Below are 21,080 nucleotides of genomic sequence, written 5' to 3'. Positions count from 1 at the left end.
CTTACACACGCACATCTGCACACAGGCCACTTGCTCGCGCACAGTGTTGCAGGCTCAAGCGGCCGGAGCAGGGCTGACTTCAGCCCAGAGAGCCGCGGACGTGCAGTCCACACTCTTCCCTCCGCGGTCCCCGGGCCTCCGCCGCCTCTGCCGCCGCTTCTGCGCCGCCCTGCACAGCCCCCGGGCAGCAAGTAGCCCCGGCCGAGGAGGAGGAGGAGGAGAAAGAGGAGGAGGAGAAGGAAAAGGAGAAGGAGGAAGTTGATGCTTTGGGAGGGGGGTTGCAGGGGAGCAGGTTGAAGGATTGGTAGTAGGAGGATTAACACATCTGGGCGAGGGGAGGGGCGGTGGCGCGGCAGGCAGGACCAGGCGCGGACCCCGCATCCGTGTGCGCAGCAGCCGCCGCAGCCGCCGCCGCCGCCGCCCCGGACCGCGGACCGCGGAGCCCGGACGCCCCCGCCCGGCCGGCGCCCCGCCCCCAGCCGCCGGGTCCCGCAGCGCGGGGCGCAGAGGAGCCGCGGGCGGCGCTGGAAGGCGGGCAGAGCCCCGCGCGAGCTGCGGCCGCCCCCTGGAGCCCGCGGTGCGCGGAGAGCACGGGGCAGGCGCGCGTCGGGCGGCGCTGGCGGGGGCGAAACTTCGGGGCCAGGTGCCCGAGGGCGCGGCGGCGCTGACAAGCTGCCGCTGCTGCCCCTGCGGGTCCTGGGCGCGTCTCCGCGGGCGGCGCTGCCCACGGCGCGGCGTGTTCACCGAGCGAGTGAAGGTATGTGTGGCGGGCGCGGCTGGAGCCGCCGCCGCCACCACCGCGCCAGCAGGTCCTAATGCCTGTCACTTCCCAGGACACTGGCAGCAGTATCCCGGAGCCCCCGAACCCTCGGCAGGTTGGCCTGTCCTCCCCCGCGATCTGATTGGATAAAGTTGGGACTCGACGGTGGCCGACGTGGGACAGTCTGGCAGTGGCAGGGGTCTCGGAAACCATGGGTTATTGCAGTGGCAGGTGCACGCTTATCTTTATCTGTGGCATGCAACTGGTAAGTGACACTTGGGTCCTCTTATTCTGTAATGTGCTTTTGAGATACTGGGCAGGGGAGTGCCGCAGAGGGTCTCCCATGACTAGAATGGGAGAAAAAAATGAGAAAAGGTGTCAGATATATTGCTTATATTTAAAATACATTCAAAGAGATGATCTGTGGGTCTATGAGGTACAAGGAAGGTGAACATTTCTGCCCCACCTATTTCTGTCCTTTTGAAGACAGTTGGACAGGTGCAGGTTAAACTTGTCTTTAATTTCTTTAAGCAAAGCAAGATGTAGCTCTGGTTCCTTTATGCTTTGCATGACTTTCAATGTAATGAAGTGATTGTCACTTGCAATTTACTACACAGGTGTTAAAAGAGTAATGTGAAATTTTAAACTTTTCTTTCATATATTAGTTTTACCATATCTTCGCTTCTTCAGTGATGTGTGTTAATTTTTCAAGGGATACATTGTCCTATAACTGTAATGCCCTAGCAAACCACAATGTAGGGCAGATGGTATCCTATATCGGTCTGATCTATTTAGGAACCACGTTAAGTTTTAAAAGTCTCTAGATTGAAGAGACTACTTATGTGAACTCAGTAATACCTTTGCCACAGTTGGAACCAGTAGCCTTTAAATTATAATACATTACAGACTGTTCTAAGGAATAATGTTATATTTCACATTATGTACCTATTTGTTTCTGAAGTAGAAACTGTTGTCTGATTCCATATTATAGAGAACTATATGTACTATATGAGGATTGTTGTATACTTGCAAAGAGGTAAGAAGCCAATAATGGAAAACGTTGTGTCTCTGGTATTTAAATTCTCCAAGAGCAATAGAAGGAGGAGCTGAGAATAGTTAAGAGGTGGACATAATACTATGTAAGTGGTTAAGCTGAGGTAGAAAATATTTGCTCACTCATGTTAGCAAATACTTTTCCATAGAGAGTATAAATTAGTACGTATAGCTATGCATTTTTTTTTTTTACAATTGTGTTGTAAAGGCTGGAAGGACTGTAAAACTGAGGTGATTGCTGAAAACTCAATCAGTGAGGGATTTGCTATTGAAACTTATAGATGAATTTCTTCGTTGTTTTCTTATTGTTTGGTAGCTGTTATGAAGCACATCAGCAGTTGCTATTTTTTTCATATTAACCTGATACATAGCTTTTTGTTGTATATTAGAATTCTCTTCTATCCTAGAAAAGTTATCTGATAATGCATGTTTTGATCTGTGAATTATGGATGCACTTGGTTGTAAGAAAAAGATAAAGCTATAATTTTAACATTGTATGTGATATGTAAACATTTTAATTATCTCCATCACTTATTTACGTTTTGCAATAAATGACTTTACACCTAATGATAGTCAGAATGGTGAAAGAGTTTACTTTGTTAAACTATCAGTTAGTGAAGGATACCAAATTGTAAAAAACACTTGCAAAAGATTCTTATTTTTCTATATGATTCATAGAAATACAACTGCTGACTACCTGTATAAGGTCATGAAACTTTGAAAATGAATGGGTAAGATTATATACTACTTGAATCAAAAAGTAGTTTAACTTAATCATTTTAACATAATAGGGCTTTATTATGGCAGGTGTGCTTTTTAGCTATCTATAGTACTTTATGTGATTAATGCAAATCCTTTAAGAACTGAAGCAGTTTTAGAAAACAAATATACAATCTAGAAGCCATAATAGAAGCCTAAGGGTTATGTGTGTGTGTGTGTGTGTGTGTGTGTGTGTGTGTATGCACACACACAGGTGCACACCTGCAGTGTTGTATGGAATAATTCAATTTCATCATTTAGAAATTATGCCAAGATAAGTTCTCTAACTATAGGTTAGAAAATAAACATTTGACTCTGAAATGAGTATTTTATGCCTTATAAGAATCATGTGGTTTTAGCCATCCAGACTTCATGATCTACCACATTAATATAATTAGTAGCCATATTAATGTAGATATAGAGCAAAAAAAAGAAAAAAAAAAGGATAAAGACCATACAAGATAAAATGAAATGATGACCTTTACAGGACCTCAGAAATCTCTGGTAATTGTATCTCCTTAGGAAATTAATACTTAATTTTAAACAATATAGTTATTTTGTAGCTTAGTTATTGATAACACAGTGCATCCACAAACAGATGAATATCTATTTTCTTTGATCTTGGTAGAGTTTTAAAAACTTTTTGTTATTTTGAGGTGCTGTGAATAGACTTTGTTTATTGAGTGGTTAATTATGACTCCTATACCTTTGCTTGATCGAAAACCTAACCAACAGTGCTTGATTCCAAAGTGTTAGTGTTTACTTTGAGAATTTGGACAATATTTTTTGTAGCTAGACAGAAAAATCTTAGATTTGTTAAAGATTAATTAAAGTCAAAGATAGTCTAAGACATTTTACTAAGTAACCTTAATAGAGGTATTTATCTTCAATCCAGTTAATTGTATTTTAATTAGACTTAAAATGTTTTTATCTGCATCAGCTTACACCTAACTATGTTGTCGAAGACAAGGTAACTTTGGGTCTTGTGGAGATTGAACAACATCCATCTGGTAATTATCATAGCAGACACAATGTTTTGAGCTTTTGAAGAGTGAGGGACAGAGATAAACTCATCAGAAAACATTAACTTGTTCAGAATTCTAATTTTGCTTTTGACTTTGCTGTGTTTGGTATACTACAGCTGTGAGATAAATATTTTAAAATCAAGAAATTCATCTAAAAGAAAATCAAATTCATGTCAGAGTGATGCAAAATCAGTTTTACATTTTCCAAAAAAAAAGTGTGTCTCTATATATCATAAATTAAAATCTTTGAGCTGTGTGGTTACTTCAGTTTTAGATTACAAAGTGATATCTGTGAAAAAGGAGTGTGATCTTCAGAAGCGAACTTGTTACATGTTCGGATTCTAGAGTTTAAGCTCATGATCTGAAAAAGGTTATTTTCTTTTTATCACTGCTGCCATTAATGCTCAGAAAATGAAGATTTCAGATACTAACAAAATCACTGTCTTTTGTGATTATAGTGTGGGTATAGTGGTATAAGACAAGAGTGATTTTGCTTATTTACAACTTTCTGAAGCGTGTGTAAGAGTTTTGGCTGGGTTTCTTATTTTGTTCCTTTCAGTGTTCATTGAATCTAATAGTACTTTACATAAATGTTAGTAAAATTACTCAGGTATTTCTCATTGAAAACAAAATCATATAATATGGAAACACAGGACTTATTTTTGACAAAAGGACAACTTTGTTTTCAAATAAGGAAATTCAAAATGGCCCATATTTTTCTACTTCAGACTTGAACATGACACAAAGTGTATGACCACAAACTACTAAAGAAAGTCTTAATTCACATTCAACAGATTAGCACTTGAAAAATGCCATTTTTTGGCCATGTGCTATATGGATAGTGCTAACTTGCAGCAGGAGTGACTAACAATTAGCTTAGTGCACATATGTGTGCAGACATGTGAAGAACCACATGCAAAACTTAATTGAAATGATCTGTTGCTTTCTACTGCACAGTTATCAAGCATTTTCAGAGGTACATATTAGGAAGGCCATGAATGTGTAGGTGGACTCAGTAAGCACTTATTTTTTAGAATTTTGGAATATTTCAGATACAGAAAATGCGATTTTGTACAGTGTTCCTATTTACATATGGTTTGAGTATTAAAGTTTCAGGCATGAAGGTATTTTTGCATAACCACTATGCTATCTCTCTGCTCAGATGAGTATCTTTTAGGAACTTAAAGCACTATCAAGTTGTGGTATGCAAAGTGTAGGTAGAATCTTGTGATTTTGCTATGATACTTATGACAAGTTTGAAAGTTCTCCAAAAGCAAAGATCTCTTACCTGTCGCCGTTTCTTTGCTGAGAGAATTAAAACTTGGAGATGTAAATGCCTTTGTTTTTTTTTTTTTTGAAATATTTATTTATTTCCTTTTGTTGCACATGTTATTGTTGTAGCGATTATTATTGTTGTTACTGATGTCGTTGTTGTTGGATAGGACAGAGAGAAATGGAGAGAGGAGGGGAAGAAAGAGAGGGGAGAAAGTCAGACACCTGCAGACCTGCTTCACCGCTTGTGAAGCAACTCCCCTGCAGGTGGGGAGCCGAGTGCTCGAACCGGGATTCTTAAGCAGGTCCTTGAGCTTTGCGCCACATGCCCTTAACTCACTGCGCTACGGCCCGACTCCCGTAAATGCCTTTGGAAATAGCACCATTTAAAAAGTATTTATTTATTTATTTACTTATTTATTTATTTTTGATTAGAGACAGAGAGACACTGATGGGAGGTAAAGAGGGAGAGAGACACAGGGACATCTTTGGCCCTGCTTTACTGCTGATGAGTCATTTCCACTGGCAGCTCACTTGAACCTGGGTCCTTGCTCATGGTAATGTGTGCACTCAATCTGGTGTACCATTGCCTGGCCCCAATAACATCTTTTTTTTATGTTTGTTTATTTATTTACTTTATATAGAGAAACTGAGATGGAAGAGGAAGAAAGAGGCTTAACCCTGCAGATGGGTCCCAGAGGCTTGAACCTGGTTCCTTGCACATGGTAACACATGAGCTCAACAGGGTGTGTTACCAGCCAGCCCCTGGCAATGTTATCTTGATTTCATTAACTTATTTAGTTCATGGGGAAGATATAATTTTCCGTATTTTAGCAACTTCTGATAATATATCAGAACTTCTGTAATATATGTTAAGCATTTACTAAGTTTATGAAGAGTAACTGTCTTTTAAATGTTTTCTACATAAGCAGTAGGTGACACTGATACTCTTTTTCAGGAACAGAACTTTGAGAACTGTTGACCTTATTAATAGATCTTCACTTGATTATGTTAGTGTTTGAAATGAGTGAACCTGCTTTTGAGATCCTTCACTCTAAATAGGTGTTGGGCAGTAGCCAGCTCCCCCCTGCTCCATTGCTTAATGCTGTGGTCTATTTACATAATCACTGTTTTACCTGAGATCTACCCTGCCTGCAGGGCACTGGTTTAATCCCACTTGTTCTCACTCTCTTTCGCTCAGCCCTCTCTCCTAGTCACACCCTGTTTTCCACTGTTTAATTCCCACTGGTTTGCACTCTCTTTTCGCTCCACCCTCTCTTTGTCCCATCCTGTTTTCCACCGTACTATTTCCTTCTTGGTGAGTATAAATACAGATTCTTTTCTGATTAAACGCATTGGATTGCCTTCTGGCTCTGCAAGTCCCAGAGTCTCTCTCCTGCGATGTTAGCCCCACACCAGTTCCTGATCCCTCTCCCACGCAGCAGCTCCAGTCGAGTTCTCTCCAACCCAGAGAACACGTGCTCGGGAAGAAGCACCCTCAGGCTATCCCAGCAAATAGGTAATTAAAGCCAGGCAGATTGCCCAGTTGGAAAACATGCCCTTTTTAATTTTTTTCCATGTGAGCCTAGCTCACACCCTACTGGAGAAAATTTTTTTGCTTAGTGTTTTTTCTTCTCTGTCTCCACTTCTTTCTTTCTGTTACTTTGAAAAGTATTATCATGACTCCTTGGCCAGTGATGAGTACGACATAAATAAAATAGATTTTTAAAAAATAGTCAATATATAGTAATTATAAATACAGTACAATGCAATACAATTAGCCCATTTTTCTTTGGCCTATTATTGACGACAAAGAAAAACTTCTGCAGGACAAGTTTACCTATTTCTTAAATCTATCTATTCTCATTAAAAAAATTAAATAAGAAAAAAATGAAGAAATTTCACAGCATTTGTGTCTTTGTAGTCAATAGACATAAAGAGACGTCTCAAAGTGGTTCAGTGCTTCTAATCTGTGCCTGTTAATACTGGATTTAACTTTGTTCAACTGCTTTTCTTTGCTAGCCTAGCTCCTGCAGTGTATATTTCTGGAATAGTTTCTCATTGTACTAAGCATAGCCTTGGAGTTGAGAGAGAAAGAAAGAGAAGACAATATACTGAAAAAGCACTGGACCATGTTAGAAGGCAGATTTTTCTTTCTTTCTTTTTTTTTTTTTAACATTTATTTATTCCCTTGTGTTGCCCTTGTTGTTTTATTGTTTTAGTCATTGCTGGATAGGACAGAGAGAAATGGAAAGAGGAGGGGAAGAAAGAGAGGGGAAGAGAAAGAAAGACACCTGTAGACCTGCTTCACCGCTTGTGAAATGACTCCCCTGCAGGTGGGGAGCTGGGGGCTCAAACCGGGATCCTTACACCGGTTCTTGTGCTTAGAGAAGACAGATTTTTCTATACCTACTCAAGTGCTCATGTACTGGACTGGTAAACCACTGTGACTTTGCTCAAGTCATTTATAATCCTGGATGCTGTTTCCTTTCTTGAAAAATGGGGCAAATAATTCCTGACCCATTTATCCTATGAGATACTTAAGAGCTGCTTAGGAGCATCTAGGGGGAAATGTGTTAAAGTTTATATGAAATAATTTCACAACTGTGAGACTTTATTGTTGTGTTACTTCTGGTAGCTAGAAAATCTTTGTTATTAGTAGTTTAATCTTTCAGATAATGTTCATCTAATGAGAGTAAGGATAATATAATAGAGGTGTTTATTTTTTTGGCCTGTGACCTAGTTGCAATAGCTAGTTTTCTTGTAGAAGCACTTTTGCCTTCAGTAATGTTGTAAGTCTTATTAACACTAGGTAAAAGTTGGTTGAGATATAATAATGTTGTTGTATGTCTGACACACCTACTCAAAATCTTGTTTTACATTTGATTTACAGAAATATTCATTGGCCTGATATAAGTGAGATTTATGTGGATTTCACTTCCTCTCTCTAAGGAGATTTTCCTTTTCTGGGTACATATAATTTAAAAACACGATCCACTTTTTCCTTGATAAAACTGAATTTTAGATTGTTTCAGAGACATCATCAGCAAGTTGCCAAGGATGTATATTAAAATGTTGTTGACTTGAGTTTGTTACATTTGAATTTTGGATAGATTATTTGACTCCTTTTAGTCTCTGTTTGTTTGTTTGTGAAATTAAAGTATTTGTTTCTGAAAAAAAAAAAGAAACTGACATTTCACAGACTAGTCAGTATGCTCTGTCATTTTTGAAACTGTATTTCATGGGGGGCCAGTTCTGCAAAATGCTCTGCTAAGCATCATCTCAAGGCTGAGTAAAGAGTGGGGTGCTGTTTTTATCCTCACTCCTTACTTTGTAAGGGTCACAATTTACATTTGCATATTAGGAACTCCTTGGTTCTTAGATTGACCTCCATACATTGAAGAAGGGCAAAGAAAGATACCAAAGAGGCAGGCCACAGCAGATTGGTTGGTATGTACATGCAATGTTACAGGACAAGTAGCTCCACATCTGCTATCCCACCTTCTTTTTAAAAATTTATATAGTGGCTTTAATGGGGTTCAGTAATGTGTATCATCTAGAGGATGGACTTACTGTCTCAAGTAACATTACTATCTCAAGAATGTGTCCTAGGGACACTATTTTAGAGTGGGGAAGGTAAGCAGAACACATATTCCTGGGCTAGGGGAGAGGATAAGATATCTCTGATTCCTGGGTTCAGCTTGTGGGTCAACTAGTGGTCATGTCCTTTCAGTGACCTCCAATATAACTCCTAGAAGTCCTGCACTGAAGAAAACCTTGCTGATTCTATTAATCTGTGAAAGTAGTTATAGAGCGTTGGATGCCTGGCAATGGCACATTCAGATAAGCACACATACTACCATGCACAAGGACTGGGGTTTGAGCCCCCACTCCCTACCTGCAATATGAAGCTGGTAAAGCATATCTACATTTGTCTAGCTTTCTCTCTCTTTCTCTATCTCCCCAGCCCTCTCAGTTTCTCTCTGTCCTGTCAAATACAAAGAAACAAAACAAAACAAAAAAGTAAAAATGGCTAAGGCAAGCAGTAGATTAATAGTGTAGGCACCAAGCCTGAGCCCTAACAATAAACCTGTTGGCAAAAAAGAAAAAAAGAAATAGAGTGTTTACAGTGCACTAAACCCCTTTTTAATATCTTCTATTCGTTGTCTATAGAACTAATATCTTCAGGAATACTTTTAGTAAAATATTACTCTAGGCTAATAATGCAGTTTGAAAAATTACTATTGTGGTCTGGGAGGTGGCACAATGGATAAAGCATCGGACTCTCAAGCATGAGGTCCTGGGTTCAATCCCCGGCAGCATATGTACCAGAGTGATGTCTGATTCTTTCTCTCTCTCCTCCTAGCTTTCTCATTAATAAATAAATAAGGGCAGGGGTAGATAGCACAATGGTTATGCAAACAGACTCTTGTGCCTGAGGCCCTCTCAAGTCCCAGGTTCAATCCCCTGCACCACCATAAGCCAGAGCTGAGCAGTGCTCTGGTTAAAAAATAAATAAATAAATAAAATAAATAAATAAATAAATAAAATCTTAAAAGAAGAAAAAATACTATCAAAATATTACATTTTAGAGACAAAACTTCATTCTGGAGTTTTAAGTATATTAAGCATTATAACAATAATACATAAAGAAATATTTAATAATATAAAATACTAGGGTCAACATGGTAGTTTCCTGGTAAAGTAGCTACTTTGTCATGTGTGTGATCCAGATACAGGCATTGCCACAGTGCACTGGGGAAAGTTTCAGTTTTGTGCAGTATCTCTCTCTCTTCTCTCTCTGTCTCTCTGTGTGTCTCTGTATCTCTCTCCCTCTCTCTCAAGACTTGAATGTTGAAGCCTTAGTGGTGATAAAGAATCAAATATTACAAAACTAAAGTATATTATGGAAGGCTTGTGTCTAAATACTTGGCTATTGTTTTACTGGACTATTATTGAGTTTCTTGAAATTATGTTTCAGTCACTAACTGAAAAAGCACAACCTTTAACTTTGGAATCTAGTTAAGTCAAATTGCTGATGTTGCAGAGAGGATAACATGTTTCAACGGAAGGATATTTGGAACTGCAGAACAGTGGAGATAAGGCACGTGTAAGACTTCCCCCCCACCCCCACAAAGATTATCTCTGGGGCTGGGTGCTGGCACTACAAATCTACTACTCCCTATAGCCATTTTTTAATTTCTATTTTATTTGATAGGACAGAGAGAAATTGAGAAGAGAGGGTAGATAAAGAGAAAGAGAGAAAAATAGACACCTACAGACCCACTTCACCTCTTGTGAAGCATCCCCTCTGAAGGAGGAGAGTGGGGGCTCAAACCTGGGTCCTTACAAATGATACTATGTGTGTTTAACTGGGTGCACCTGTAGGAACAATTTTTAAAGGAATGACAGAAATTGCCTATTTCTTATATCCAAAACTAAACTTGCTTTTCCAGCATTAAGCCCTAAACCGTTTTCTGTCAGTGTCAGCATTTGCAGGGACAATGGGGAGGAGTTATTATACTAACTTTTGTTTTCTAATCAGAGAATCTAAAAATAGTAAGACATCAAAAATCCCAGCAGTGTTGCATACTTTGGAAACAAAGGAATCTTAGTTTGGAGTGGAGGAATCAAATCTCTTCTGTTAACAAGAATCTTTGTGTGTGCATCTGTATAATGCTAACAGTACAATAGAATAAAGAAGTATTTCAAATCCTTTGACAGCTGTGTGTCAAGTGACTGGCCATGGGTCAGTGTTTTCTCAAAAATGAATACTCAGTGACAGGGAATCTGTATGGCCCTATGTAATAAGGATTTATACATAGAAGCAATACTATATGGATGACGTAGAATAATTTTATCATGGACAGTCTATGATGCCTCTTAGAAACAAGTGTGGGGAACTTTTACACACCCCAGTGAGAAGAGGAAGTTCAATCCTCTGGGTGTGCTGCCTGCTCTGGTCTTGCTTGACCGACATCTAGAGAAAAGCTCTGATGATTCCTTGGCTTTAGCTTATCTTCAGGTATGAAGCCTAAGGAGATGAAGCCACTTGGTCTTAGGTGTTATAACTTATTCTCTTCAACATAGGGTTGTGGACTAATTCTCTTATAATAGGTTCTAATACTATCAGGAACTGATTTCATTGCATGGGGTGCAGAGACAAGATTAGTGTCTATTGAATGGTGGGGGGTAGTTCCCACTTTTGGGGGTAGAGACAAATAGAACTCAAAGTCTCCTCTCTCCTTCTTTCTTCTGGAATAAAACTTGATAAATTTGAAAAAACTGAACTTTTAGCATGTGATTTTCTCTAGTATTGGGGCTATGTATAGGATTATACATTTTGCCCTTATTAATTAATGGAATTTAGCAATAATTAATGGAATTTAATTTAATTTACTGTTATTCAAAGGATTGTCATTAAATTATGATTGTCCAGCTAGGAGTATGGATTGACCTGCCAGTTCCCATGTTTAGTGGGGATAGTCAACGATTGCCACCTCTCCAGATTCAAAGGAGGTCTCGAAACTTTACATCAGGCTCAACCTGACGCTGTTGACTGGCTACGGAAGAAGGGCAAATGCTAGAAGAAGAAGTGGGGATGGGGAAGCAATTACAGAAGCCAGACCATCCACCTTCTGCACCCTATAGTGATTCTGGGTCCATGTTCCTAGGATAAAGAATAGGAAAGCTATGAGGGGAGGGCATGGGATAGGCAGCTCTGGTGGTGGGAATTATATGGAATTGTACCCGTCTTATCCTATGGCCTTGCCTATTACCATTTTATAAATAAATTTTAGAAAAACTGTTAAAAATTATGACTGTCCAATTTAGTGTTAAGCCTAACTTTTGTTTTTGTTTTTACCATCTAGAAGATAATTCCTTTCTTTTACAGGACTGGTGGAGTGATTCTCACTGTAAAAATAAAAGTGATATAACTGTATATACAAACATAAATTTACACACACAAACACACATATATTTAAAGGACAATCTAGCGAAGTCTATGAAATTGATTTCCTCAGGATCATATTTTTAGCTAAAACATTCCTGAGAAGCTTTACAAACTTTTAGATTTATAAGACAGTGCTTTCCCATTTGGCTATTTCATAGGCTATCTCAGAATATTTTTGCTTTTGTTTTAGAAACTTTCTATGGGTTACAAAATTTTTGTTTATGTTCACTAAATATAAATTATGTTACAACCCTCCTTGGTGACCTTTGATGATATGCCTTTCTTATCTTAAATGTTCAAAAATAGTGGTCCCGGAGATGGTGCAGTGGATAAAGCACTGGATTCTCAATCATGAGGTCCTGAGTTCAATTCCTGGCAGCACATGTATCAGAGTGACATCTGGTTCTTTCTCTCTCTGCCTATCTTTCTCATAAGTAAATAAATTCTTTAAAAAAATGTTAAGGAATAAAGAGTGAAGGAGTGATGATCAGTCTGACACTGTCCTTACATAGTCACCTAAAATAAGCTTTTTAAAAAAAAATCAAGGGTAGTAAACTACAGTGAATTGTTTTGAGATTTCTTTTTTATTAATTTTTTTATTTATTTAGAAAAGGAGACATTAAGAAAACCATAGGATAAGAGGGGTACAACTCCACACATTTCCCACTATCAGAACTCCGTATCCCATCCCCTCCCTGTTAGCTTTCCTGTTCTTTATCCTTCTGAGAATATGGACCCAAGGTCATTGTGGGATGCAGAAGGTGGAAGGTCTGGCTTCTGTAATTGCTTCCCCACTGAACATGGGCATTGACTCACTGATCCATACTCCCAGCCTGTCTCTCTCTTTCCCTAGTAGGTTGGGGCTTTGGGGAAGCAGAGCTCCAGGACACATTGGTGGGGTAATCTGTCCAGTGAAGTCTGGTTGGCATCGCATCATGGTAGCATGTGGAATCTGGTGGCTGAAAAGAGAGATAACATACAAAGCCAAACAAATTGTTGAGCAATCATGGACCTAAAGGTTGGAATAGTGCAGATGAAATGTTGGGGGGCACTCACTGCAGACTATTGTGTACTTTTACTTTCAGGTATATATTTTGCCCTAGTTTATGAATACGTGTAACATATTCTCTATCTCAGGGGACCTGGTCTATATCTAGGTTTTGGGACTTTGTTAGGAAGTGAACCACCTGGAATGGAATTAGAGAATACTATGAAAGGAAAGGTCTCACCTGTGTAATGAAGCTGAAGTGTTGTTATGCCACACCTAAAGTCTCTGGACACAGTCTGAAGTGAAGCATGCTGAGGTGGTACTCATTGAGTTGATTAGGTTGGGATCAGCAGATGCAATATTATTTGGTATGAATTGAGAGAAGCGTGCAGGAAAGTGAGCCCCACCCTAAGGTTCCAGGATTGGGGGAAATATAGGCTCTATAGTGGAAATGTGAGGTTCCTGCTGTCTTAGGGTTCAAGAAGACAACAGATAGTTATTATTATCATCACATTCTTTGGTAATTGGGTTAACTTTGAAAAGTCCCTTTGTTAGGATTTGCTGTATAATACCCAACATCACCATAATTTATGTCCTTTGACATTATTTGTGTATAGCTGTGCCACAAGTTGCTTCTGATCTCCCTGGTCTAGGCTTTTGAGAGTCAACATATCAAAGACTCAGCCTATGTATTAAAAAGATTCAGTCTTTGCTTTAAACAGTTATAGACTTACAATTATTTTTTCCCTCTCATATTAATTAAAGTGATTTATATGATTGCAAATTAATAGGAGTGTACCTAAACACCACTCCCACCACCAAAATACTGTGTCCCATCCCACTCCCCCATCCCACCCCACCCCCCTGCCTCCCCAGGAAGCCGAATATCCACCCTCACCCTCACCCTCACCCCAGGGCTTTTACTTTGGTGCCCTACTACAGATTTGGTAAAGTCCTGCTTTTAGTTTGCCTTTCTGATCTTCTTTCTCAACTTCTGTTTATGAGTGGGATCATCCCATACTTGTCTTTATCTTTCTGACTTAGCTCACTTAACATAATTCCTTCTAGCTCCATCCAAGATGGGTCAGAGAAAGTGGGTTCATTGTTCTTAGTAGCTGCATAGTATTTCATTGTGTATATATATCATAGCTTTCTCAGCCACTCATCTGTTCTTGGGCACCTGGGTTGTTTCCAGGTTTTAGCTATTATGAATTGTGCTGCTATGAACATACCTTTTTGGTTGGGTGTAATGGAGTCCTTGGGGCATATCCCCAAGAGAGGAATTACTGGTTCATATGGAAGGTCCATGTCTAGCCTTGTGAGAGTTCTCCAGACTGCTCTCCATAGGAGTTGGGACAATTTATATTCCCACCAGCAGTGCAGAAAGGTTCCTCTGTCCCCACTGCCTCTTCAGCATTTGTTGCTGTTGTCCTTTTTGATGTATGCCATTCTCACAAGGAGTGAGGTGGTATCTCAATGTTCTATACCAATTCAGTAAAGATTTTCCTCGCAAAATAGTTTTGTAGTATGTTTGCCACAACTAGGCCCATATTTTAATTTTATCTTTCATAATATAAACAAAATAATCATATTAAACATTGAAATATTTTGCTTCATGCATTATTTTATTGTTATTAGATTTAATAGGACAGAGAGAAATGGACAAAGAAGGGAGATGTGGAGAAGGGAAGAGACAGAGACACACTTGTAACACTGTTTCACTGCCTGTGAAGCTTCCCCCAGTAGGCAGGGAGGAGTAGCTTGAATTTGGGTACTTGTACATGGTAATGTGTAAGTCAACCAAATTGTACCACTTCCTTGTCCCTGTATTCAACTTTAATAAGGTACAGGATGAGATAAGGTGGGAAAGTCAGAGATAGAAGCAGTGATATTTCCCATTCATCATTGTATTAATGGTTTACAGTACAAACAGTGACATATATGTTTAATTTCTCATCTTCCTATGATAGGTGTCTGCAGAACACTCTCACCCTCACTTAGATCCTTTTCCACTGTCATGCACAAGGACTCAAAAGCCCAACCCCCCCACCCCCAGCGCCATACTCCCCCAGAATTCTTTCCTTTGTGAAATATAACAAACTCAGTTCAAGTTTTACTTTTGTTAAGCAACTCTTAATAATCAAGATGACTCAAGCCGGGGTGGGTGGAGGAAGGTAGAAGCCTTTTATTTAAGCACAGGCCACAAGCTCAGATCTTTCTGATAATTCTGGCACCAAAGGAATGGTACAGGATTATATAGAGGGTGCAGGCTTGAGAGCAAAAAACATAGTTACAGAAGCAGAGGCTGCAAGGTTAAGGGGTGGGACTTGTACCCATTGTTCAGGGTCTGGTTGCCTTAGTTACTATTAGCTTTCCTGCATAGTTGTGTGTTGGAAAGTTTAGCTTTAACATAAGATACATGGTGTGTGTGTTGTGTGTGTGTGTGTGTGTGTGTGTGTGTGTGTACACCTTTTAGGAGGGCAGAAGATAGCCAGGGTTACAGATGAGGCCTTCTCAGTAAAAGTTCAGTCTGACCTTCATCGTCTTTACTTCATCGTCTTTACTTGGTATTACTTGCTCACCCAGTGAAGGCCAGTCTGCACTGACCACCTCACTATCTCAGACTTTCTACACATTCTTAACTCTTTATTATATTTTAAGTCTTTCTGTCTTGTATTGAGGCCTTCTTACAAGTGTATCACAGTCATATCAGAAGTATATATTAAACTAGAATTTAGAAATTCCCCATCTCTTTGTGTGTCCCCTTTTTGCTCTTGTTTGTTAAGTTCCACTTATGTGTGAGATCATCACATATTCCTCTGACTCTTTCCTTATTATTTCACTTAACATGATTCTTTAAAGTTTCATTCAAGATGAGGTGAAGGTGACATCATCTTTCTTAGCAACTGAGAAGTATTCCATTCTGCATATATACTACAACTTTCTTAGCTACACATTGGTTGCAGGACATCTGGGTTGCATCCAAGTTTGGGCTATTACAGATGGTGTTGTTGTGAACATAAATATATACAGATTTCTTTGGATGGGTGTATTTGCTTCCTTTTAATATATGTCCTGGAGAGGAATTTTCAGGTCATAGAGTAGGTTCATTTACAGAATTCTGAGAACTCTCCAGACTGCTCTCCATAAAAGTTGGACAAATTTGTATTTCCACCAGCAGTGTAGGAGGGTTCCTTTTAACCCAAACCCTCACCAACATTTGTTGTTACTTTCCTTTCTAATACATTGCATTCTCACACAGAATCAGGGATCTTATTTTACAGGAAGAATATGAGCTTATTTTAATTGAAATTAATTCCTTTTTTTGAAGTATCATTGAATTGTGAGATAGGTTACAGATGTATATCATTGAGAATCAGCCTTTGAGTCTCCTATCCGCCTGATATACCCCATCTCCTACCTTCCTCCATCTCTTATGGTAATTATATCACATTAAAATGTTTTCTTTCATAGACTACATCTCTCTGCATTCTGAGGTAGTTTGAGGGAAATCACTGAATGTGTTCATAATAGCCATATGCAGAGAACTAGATGGACATGGCTATCTTCCCTGCGTTGTTGACAGATGGAGAAGATTCAGTAACACTCTGGAAATGAACTTGGAGTGTACTCCTTGCCTGCAGTTTTCTTGTTATGATCATTTAAAATCAAGTGAATCAAAGGATGGTGGGAGAAAAATGAAGTAATTACTAAATCAGCTTCACCGAGTAGGATTTATGAAGTGTCCACACATAATGAAATATGATGAGAACTTAATTGTATGTTTCTACCCTTTTGGCAGTTAGACTATGATCTAACTGTAAAGAATGTGGGGGTGGGGTCTGGGCTGTGGTGCACCTGCTTAAACAAACATAGTAAGAAGTACAAGGACTCACCCAAAGATCCAGGTTTTGAGCTCCTGACTACCCACTTGCAGGAGGGATGCTTCACAAGCAGCAAAGCAGGTCTGTTGGTGTCTATCTTTTTTTTTTTTTAATTTTTTATTTAAGAAAGGATTAGTGAACAAAAGCATAAGGTAGGAGGGGTACAACTCCACACAATTCCCAACACCCAATCCCCATAACCCACCCCCTCCCATGGTAGCTTTCCCATTCTCTATCCCTCTGGGAGCATGGACCCAGGGTCATTGAGGGTTGCAGAAGGTAGAAGGTCTGGCTTCTGTAATTGCTTCCCCGCTGAACATGGGCGTTGACTGGTCGGTCCATACCCCCAGTCTGCCTCTCTCTTTCCCTAGTAGGGTGTGACTCTGGGAAAGCTGAGCTCCAGGACACATTGGTGGGGTCTTCAATCCAGGGAAGCCTAGCCAGCTTCCTGGTGGCATCTGGAACCTGGTGATTGAAAAGAGAGTTAACATATGAAGCCAAATAATTTGTTGAGCAATCATGGATCCCAAGCTTGGAATAGTGGAGAGGAAGTGTTAGGGAGGTACTCACTGCAAACTCTAGTGTAGTCCTGCTTTCAGGTATATATTTTGCAGTAGTTTATGGATACGTGTGCACATAAGCTCTCTCTCACAGAAACTGGTGTATATCTAGGTTATGGGACTTTGTTGGAAAGTGAACTACCTGAGATGAAATTAGAGTGTACTTTTAAAGGAAAGGTCTCACCCGAGTAATGAAGCTGAAGGGTTGTCATTCCACACGTGAAGTCTCTGGATACATTCTGAGGTGAAGCATGTTGAGGTAGCAATCGTTGCTTTGGTTAGGTTGTGATCGGCAGATGCAATGTTATTTGGTTTGGATTGGGAGATGCATACGGGAAAGTGGGCCCTATCCAAGGGTTCCTGGACTGGGGGAAGTAGGGGCTCTATAGTGAAGATGTGAGGTTCCTGCTGTCTTAGGGTTCAAAAAGACAATCAATAGTTAATATTATCATCACATTATTTGTTAATTGGGTTAACTTTGAAAAGTCCCTTTGTTGTGGTTTGCTGGACAGTACCCACTATCTTGTATATAGCTGTGCTATTGGAAGCTTCTAATCTACTTGGTCTAGGCTTTTGAGAGAGTCCGCATATCAAATACATAGCCTATATATTAAAAAGATTCAGTTTGTCTTTTGAGAAACTTTGAGACATACAATTGATTTCCCCCTCTCATATTAATTAGCTACTGATTTATATGTCTACATTTTGCTAGGAGTGTACATAAACACCATTCCCACCACCAAAGGACGGTGACCCATCCCTTCCGCCCACTCCCACCCCCCACTGGCCCAGGAAGCTACATGCCTACCCCTCACCACTGGGTTTTTACTTTGGTGCCCTACTTACAATTTGATCAGGTCCTGCTTTTAGTTTCCCTTTCAGATCTTCTTAGTCAGCTTCTGTTGATGAGTGGGATTATCCCATACTCATCTTTATCTTTCTGACTTAGTTCACTTAACATAATTCCTTCTAGCTCTGTCCAAGATGGGTCAGAGAAGGTGGGTTCATTGTTCTTGATAGCTGCATAGTATTCCAAGGTGTATATATACCACAGCTTTCTCAGCCACTCATCTGTTGTTGGGCACCTGGGTTGCTTCCAGGTTTTAGCTATTATGAATTGTGCTGCTATGAACATAGGAGTACACACCTCTTTTTGGTTGGGTGTTATGGAGTCCTTGGGGTATAACCCCAGGTCCATGTCTAGCCTTCTGAGAGTTTTCCAGACTGCTCTCCACAGAGGCTGTACCAATTTACATTCCCACCAGCAATGTAAAAGGGTTCCTCTGTCCCCACTTCCTCTCCAGCATTTGATGCTGCTGTCCTTTTTGATGTATGCCATTCTTACAGGAGTGAGGTGGTATCTTAGTGTTGTCTTGATTTGCATTTCTCTGATAATCAGTGACCTAGAGCAGTTTTTCATATGTTTGTTAGCCTTTTGGATCTCCTCTGTGGTGAATGTTTTGTTCATTTCCTCTGCCCATTTTTGGATGGGGTCATTTGCTTTTTTGCGGCTAAGTTTGCTGAGCTCTTTATATATTTTGGTGATTAGTTTCTTGTCTGATGTCTGGCATGTGAAGATCTTCTCCCATTCTGTGAGGGGTCTCTCTGTTTGTTTAATAGTTTCTTTGGATGTGCAGAAGCTTTTCAATTTGATGTAGTCCCATTGGTTTGTTTCTGCTTTGGTCTTCCTTGCAATTGGGTTTGATTCATCAAAGATGTCCTTGAGGTGTATGTGGGAGGGTGTTTTACCAATGTTTTCCTCTAAGTATTTGATAGTTTCTGGTCTGACATCTAGGTCTTTGATCCATTTGGAGTTGATTTTTGTTTCTGGTGAGATAAAGTGGTTCAATTTCATTCTTCTGCATGTTTCAACCCAGTTTTCCCAGCACCATTTATTGAAGAGAGCCTCCTTTTTCCATTTAATCCTTTGGGCCCCCTTATCAAAGATTAGATGCCCATAGGTGTTGGGATTTACTTCTGGGCTTTCAATTCTGTTCCACTGGTCTGTGTGCCTATTTTTGTTCCAGTACCATGCTGTTTTGATGATGATGGCTTTATAATATAGTTTAAGGTCTGGGAGTGTGATGCCTCCATTTCTGTTTCTTTTCCTTAAGATGGTTTTGGCAATTCTAGGTGTTTTCAGGTTCCAGATAAATGATTGTAGTGTTTGTTCTATTCTCTTAAAGAAGCCTGGTGGAACTTTGATTGGTATTGCATTAAATTTGTATATGGCTCTGGGGAGAATATTCATTTTGATGATATTTATTCTTCCAATCCATGAGCATGGGATATCTTTCCATTTCTTGGTATCAGTTTCTATCTCCTTGAGTAGCGACTCATAGTTTTCAGTATACAAGTCTTTCACTTCTTTGGTCAACTTTATTCCTAGGTATTTGATTGATTTTGCTGAAACAGTAAATGGGAGTGATTTCTTCAGATTTAGTGTTTGCATAAAGAAATGCCACTGATTTTTGTACATTGATTTTGTAGCCTGATACCTTGCTATATTGCCTAACAACTTCCAGTAATTTTCTACTGGATTCTTTAGGTCTTTCTATGTATACTATCATATCATCTGCAAATAGTGAGAGCTTGACTTCTTCCCTTCCAATCTGTATCCCTTTGATTTCTTTCTCTTGCCTGATTGCTATGGCAAGAACTTCCAATACTATGTTGAAGAGTAGCGGTGACAGTGGACAGCCCTGTCTAGTCCCTGATCTGAGGGGGAATGCTTTCAGCTTCTGTCCATTGAGTATGATGTTGGCTGTAGGTTTGCTATATATAGACTCCACTATCTTGAGGAATTTCCCATCTATTCCCATTTTCTGTAGAGTTTTGAGCATGAATGGGTGTTGGATTTTGTCAAAGGCTTTCTCTGCATCTATTGAGATAATCATGTGGTTTTTGGCTTTGCTTTTATTGATGTGATGAATGACATTGATTGATTTACGGATGTTGAATCAGCCTTGCGTTCCTGGTATGAATCCCACTTGGTCATGATGAACAATCTTTTTGATGTGTTGCTGTATCCGGTTGGCCAAGATCTTGTTTAATATTTTGGCATCTATGTTCATCAGAGATATTGGTCTGTAGTTTTCCTTTTTTGTTCTGTCCCTATCAGCTTTTGGTATCAGGGTGATGTTGACTTCATAAAAGGTGGAAGGGAGTATTCCTGTTTCTTCAATCTTATGGAATAGCTTAAGAAGTATGGGTATTAACTGTTTCCTGAAAGTTTTGTAGAATTCATTTGTGAAGCCATCTGGTCCAGGACTTTTGTTGTTGGGGAGATTCTTAATAACGGTTTCAATTTCTTTGTCTGTGATTGGTGCATTTAGATTTTGTAGTTCTTCTTGGTTCAGTTTTGGAAGTGCATAGGTTTCTAGGAATTGTTCCATTTCTTCCAGATTCTCTAGCTTGGTGGCATATAGTTCTTTATAGAAGTTTCGCAGAATTCTCTGGATTTCTGTGGTGTCAGTTGTGATATCTCCTGCATCGTTTACAATTCTATTAATTTGAGTCTTCTCTCTTTTTTGTTTGGTGAGTCTGGCTAGGGGTTTGTCAATTTTGTTTAATCTTTCAAAGAACCAACATTTGGCTTCATTGATCTTTTGTATGGTTCTTTTATTTTCGATGTTGTTTATTTCTGCTCTAACTTTAGTGATTTCTGTCCTTCTGGTTGCTTTAGGGTTCCTTTGTTCCTCTTCCTCTAAGTCCTTGAGGTGTGTAGTAAGGTCGTTCATTTGGGCTTCTTCTTGGTGTTTAATATGTGATTGTATAGCTATAAGTTTCCCTCTCAGTACTGCTTTCGTTGTGTCCCAAATATT

General features: G+C 39.6%; 1 protein-coding gene across 2 annotated transcripts in view; it reads left to right on the top strand.

Moving 5' to 3' along the window:
* Window positions 1-534: 534 nt before the first annotated feature.
* NKAIN2 (sodium/potassium transporting ATPase interacting 2) overlaps window positions 535-21,080 on the top strand; it is a 1,261,504-nt gene continuing 1,240,958 nt past the window's right edge. For both annotated transcript variants that reach the window (XR_009549596.1, XM_060190517.1), the window contains exon 1: window positions 535-1,025. Coding sequence is in view for 1 of the 2 variants with exons in the window: in XM_060190517.1 (XP_060046500.1) it covers window positions 972-1,025 (54 nt within the window). In the remaining variant the exon portion in view is untranslated. The remainder of the gene's footprint in view (window positions 1,026-21,080) is intronic.

Source organism: Erinaceus europaeus, chromosome 4, assembly GCF_950295315.1.
Source record: "Erinaceus europaeus chromosome 4, mEriEur2.1, whole genome shotgun sequence".
NCBI lineage: Eukaryota > Metazoa > Chordata > Mammalia > Eulipotyphla > Erinaceidae > Erinaceus > Erinaceus europaeus.
Note: the sequence above shows the minus strand (reverse complement) of the source record. Positions and strands in the feature narration are given on the sequence as shown.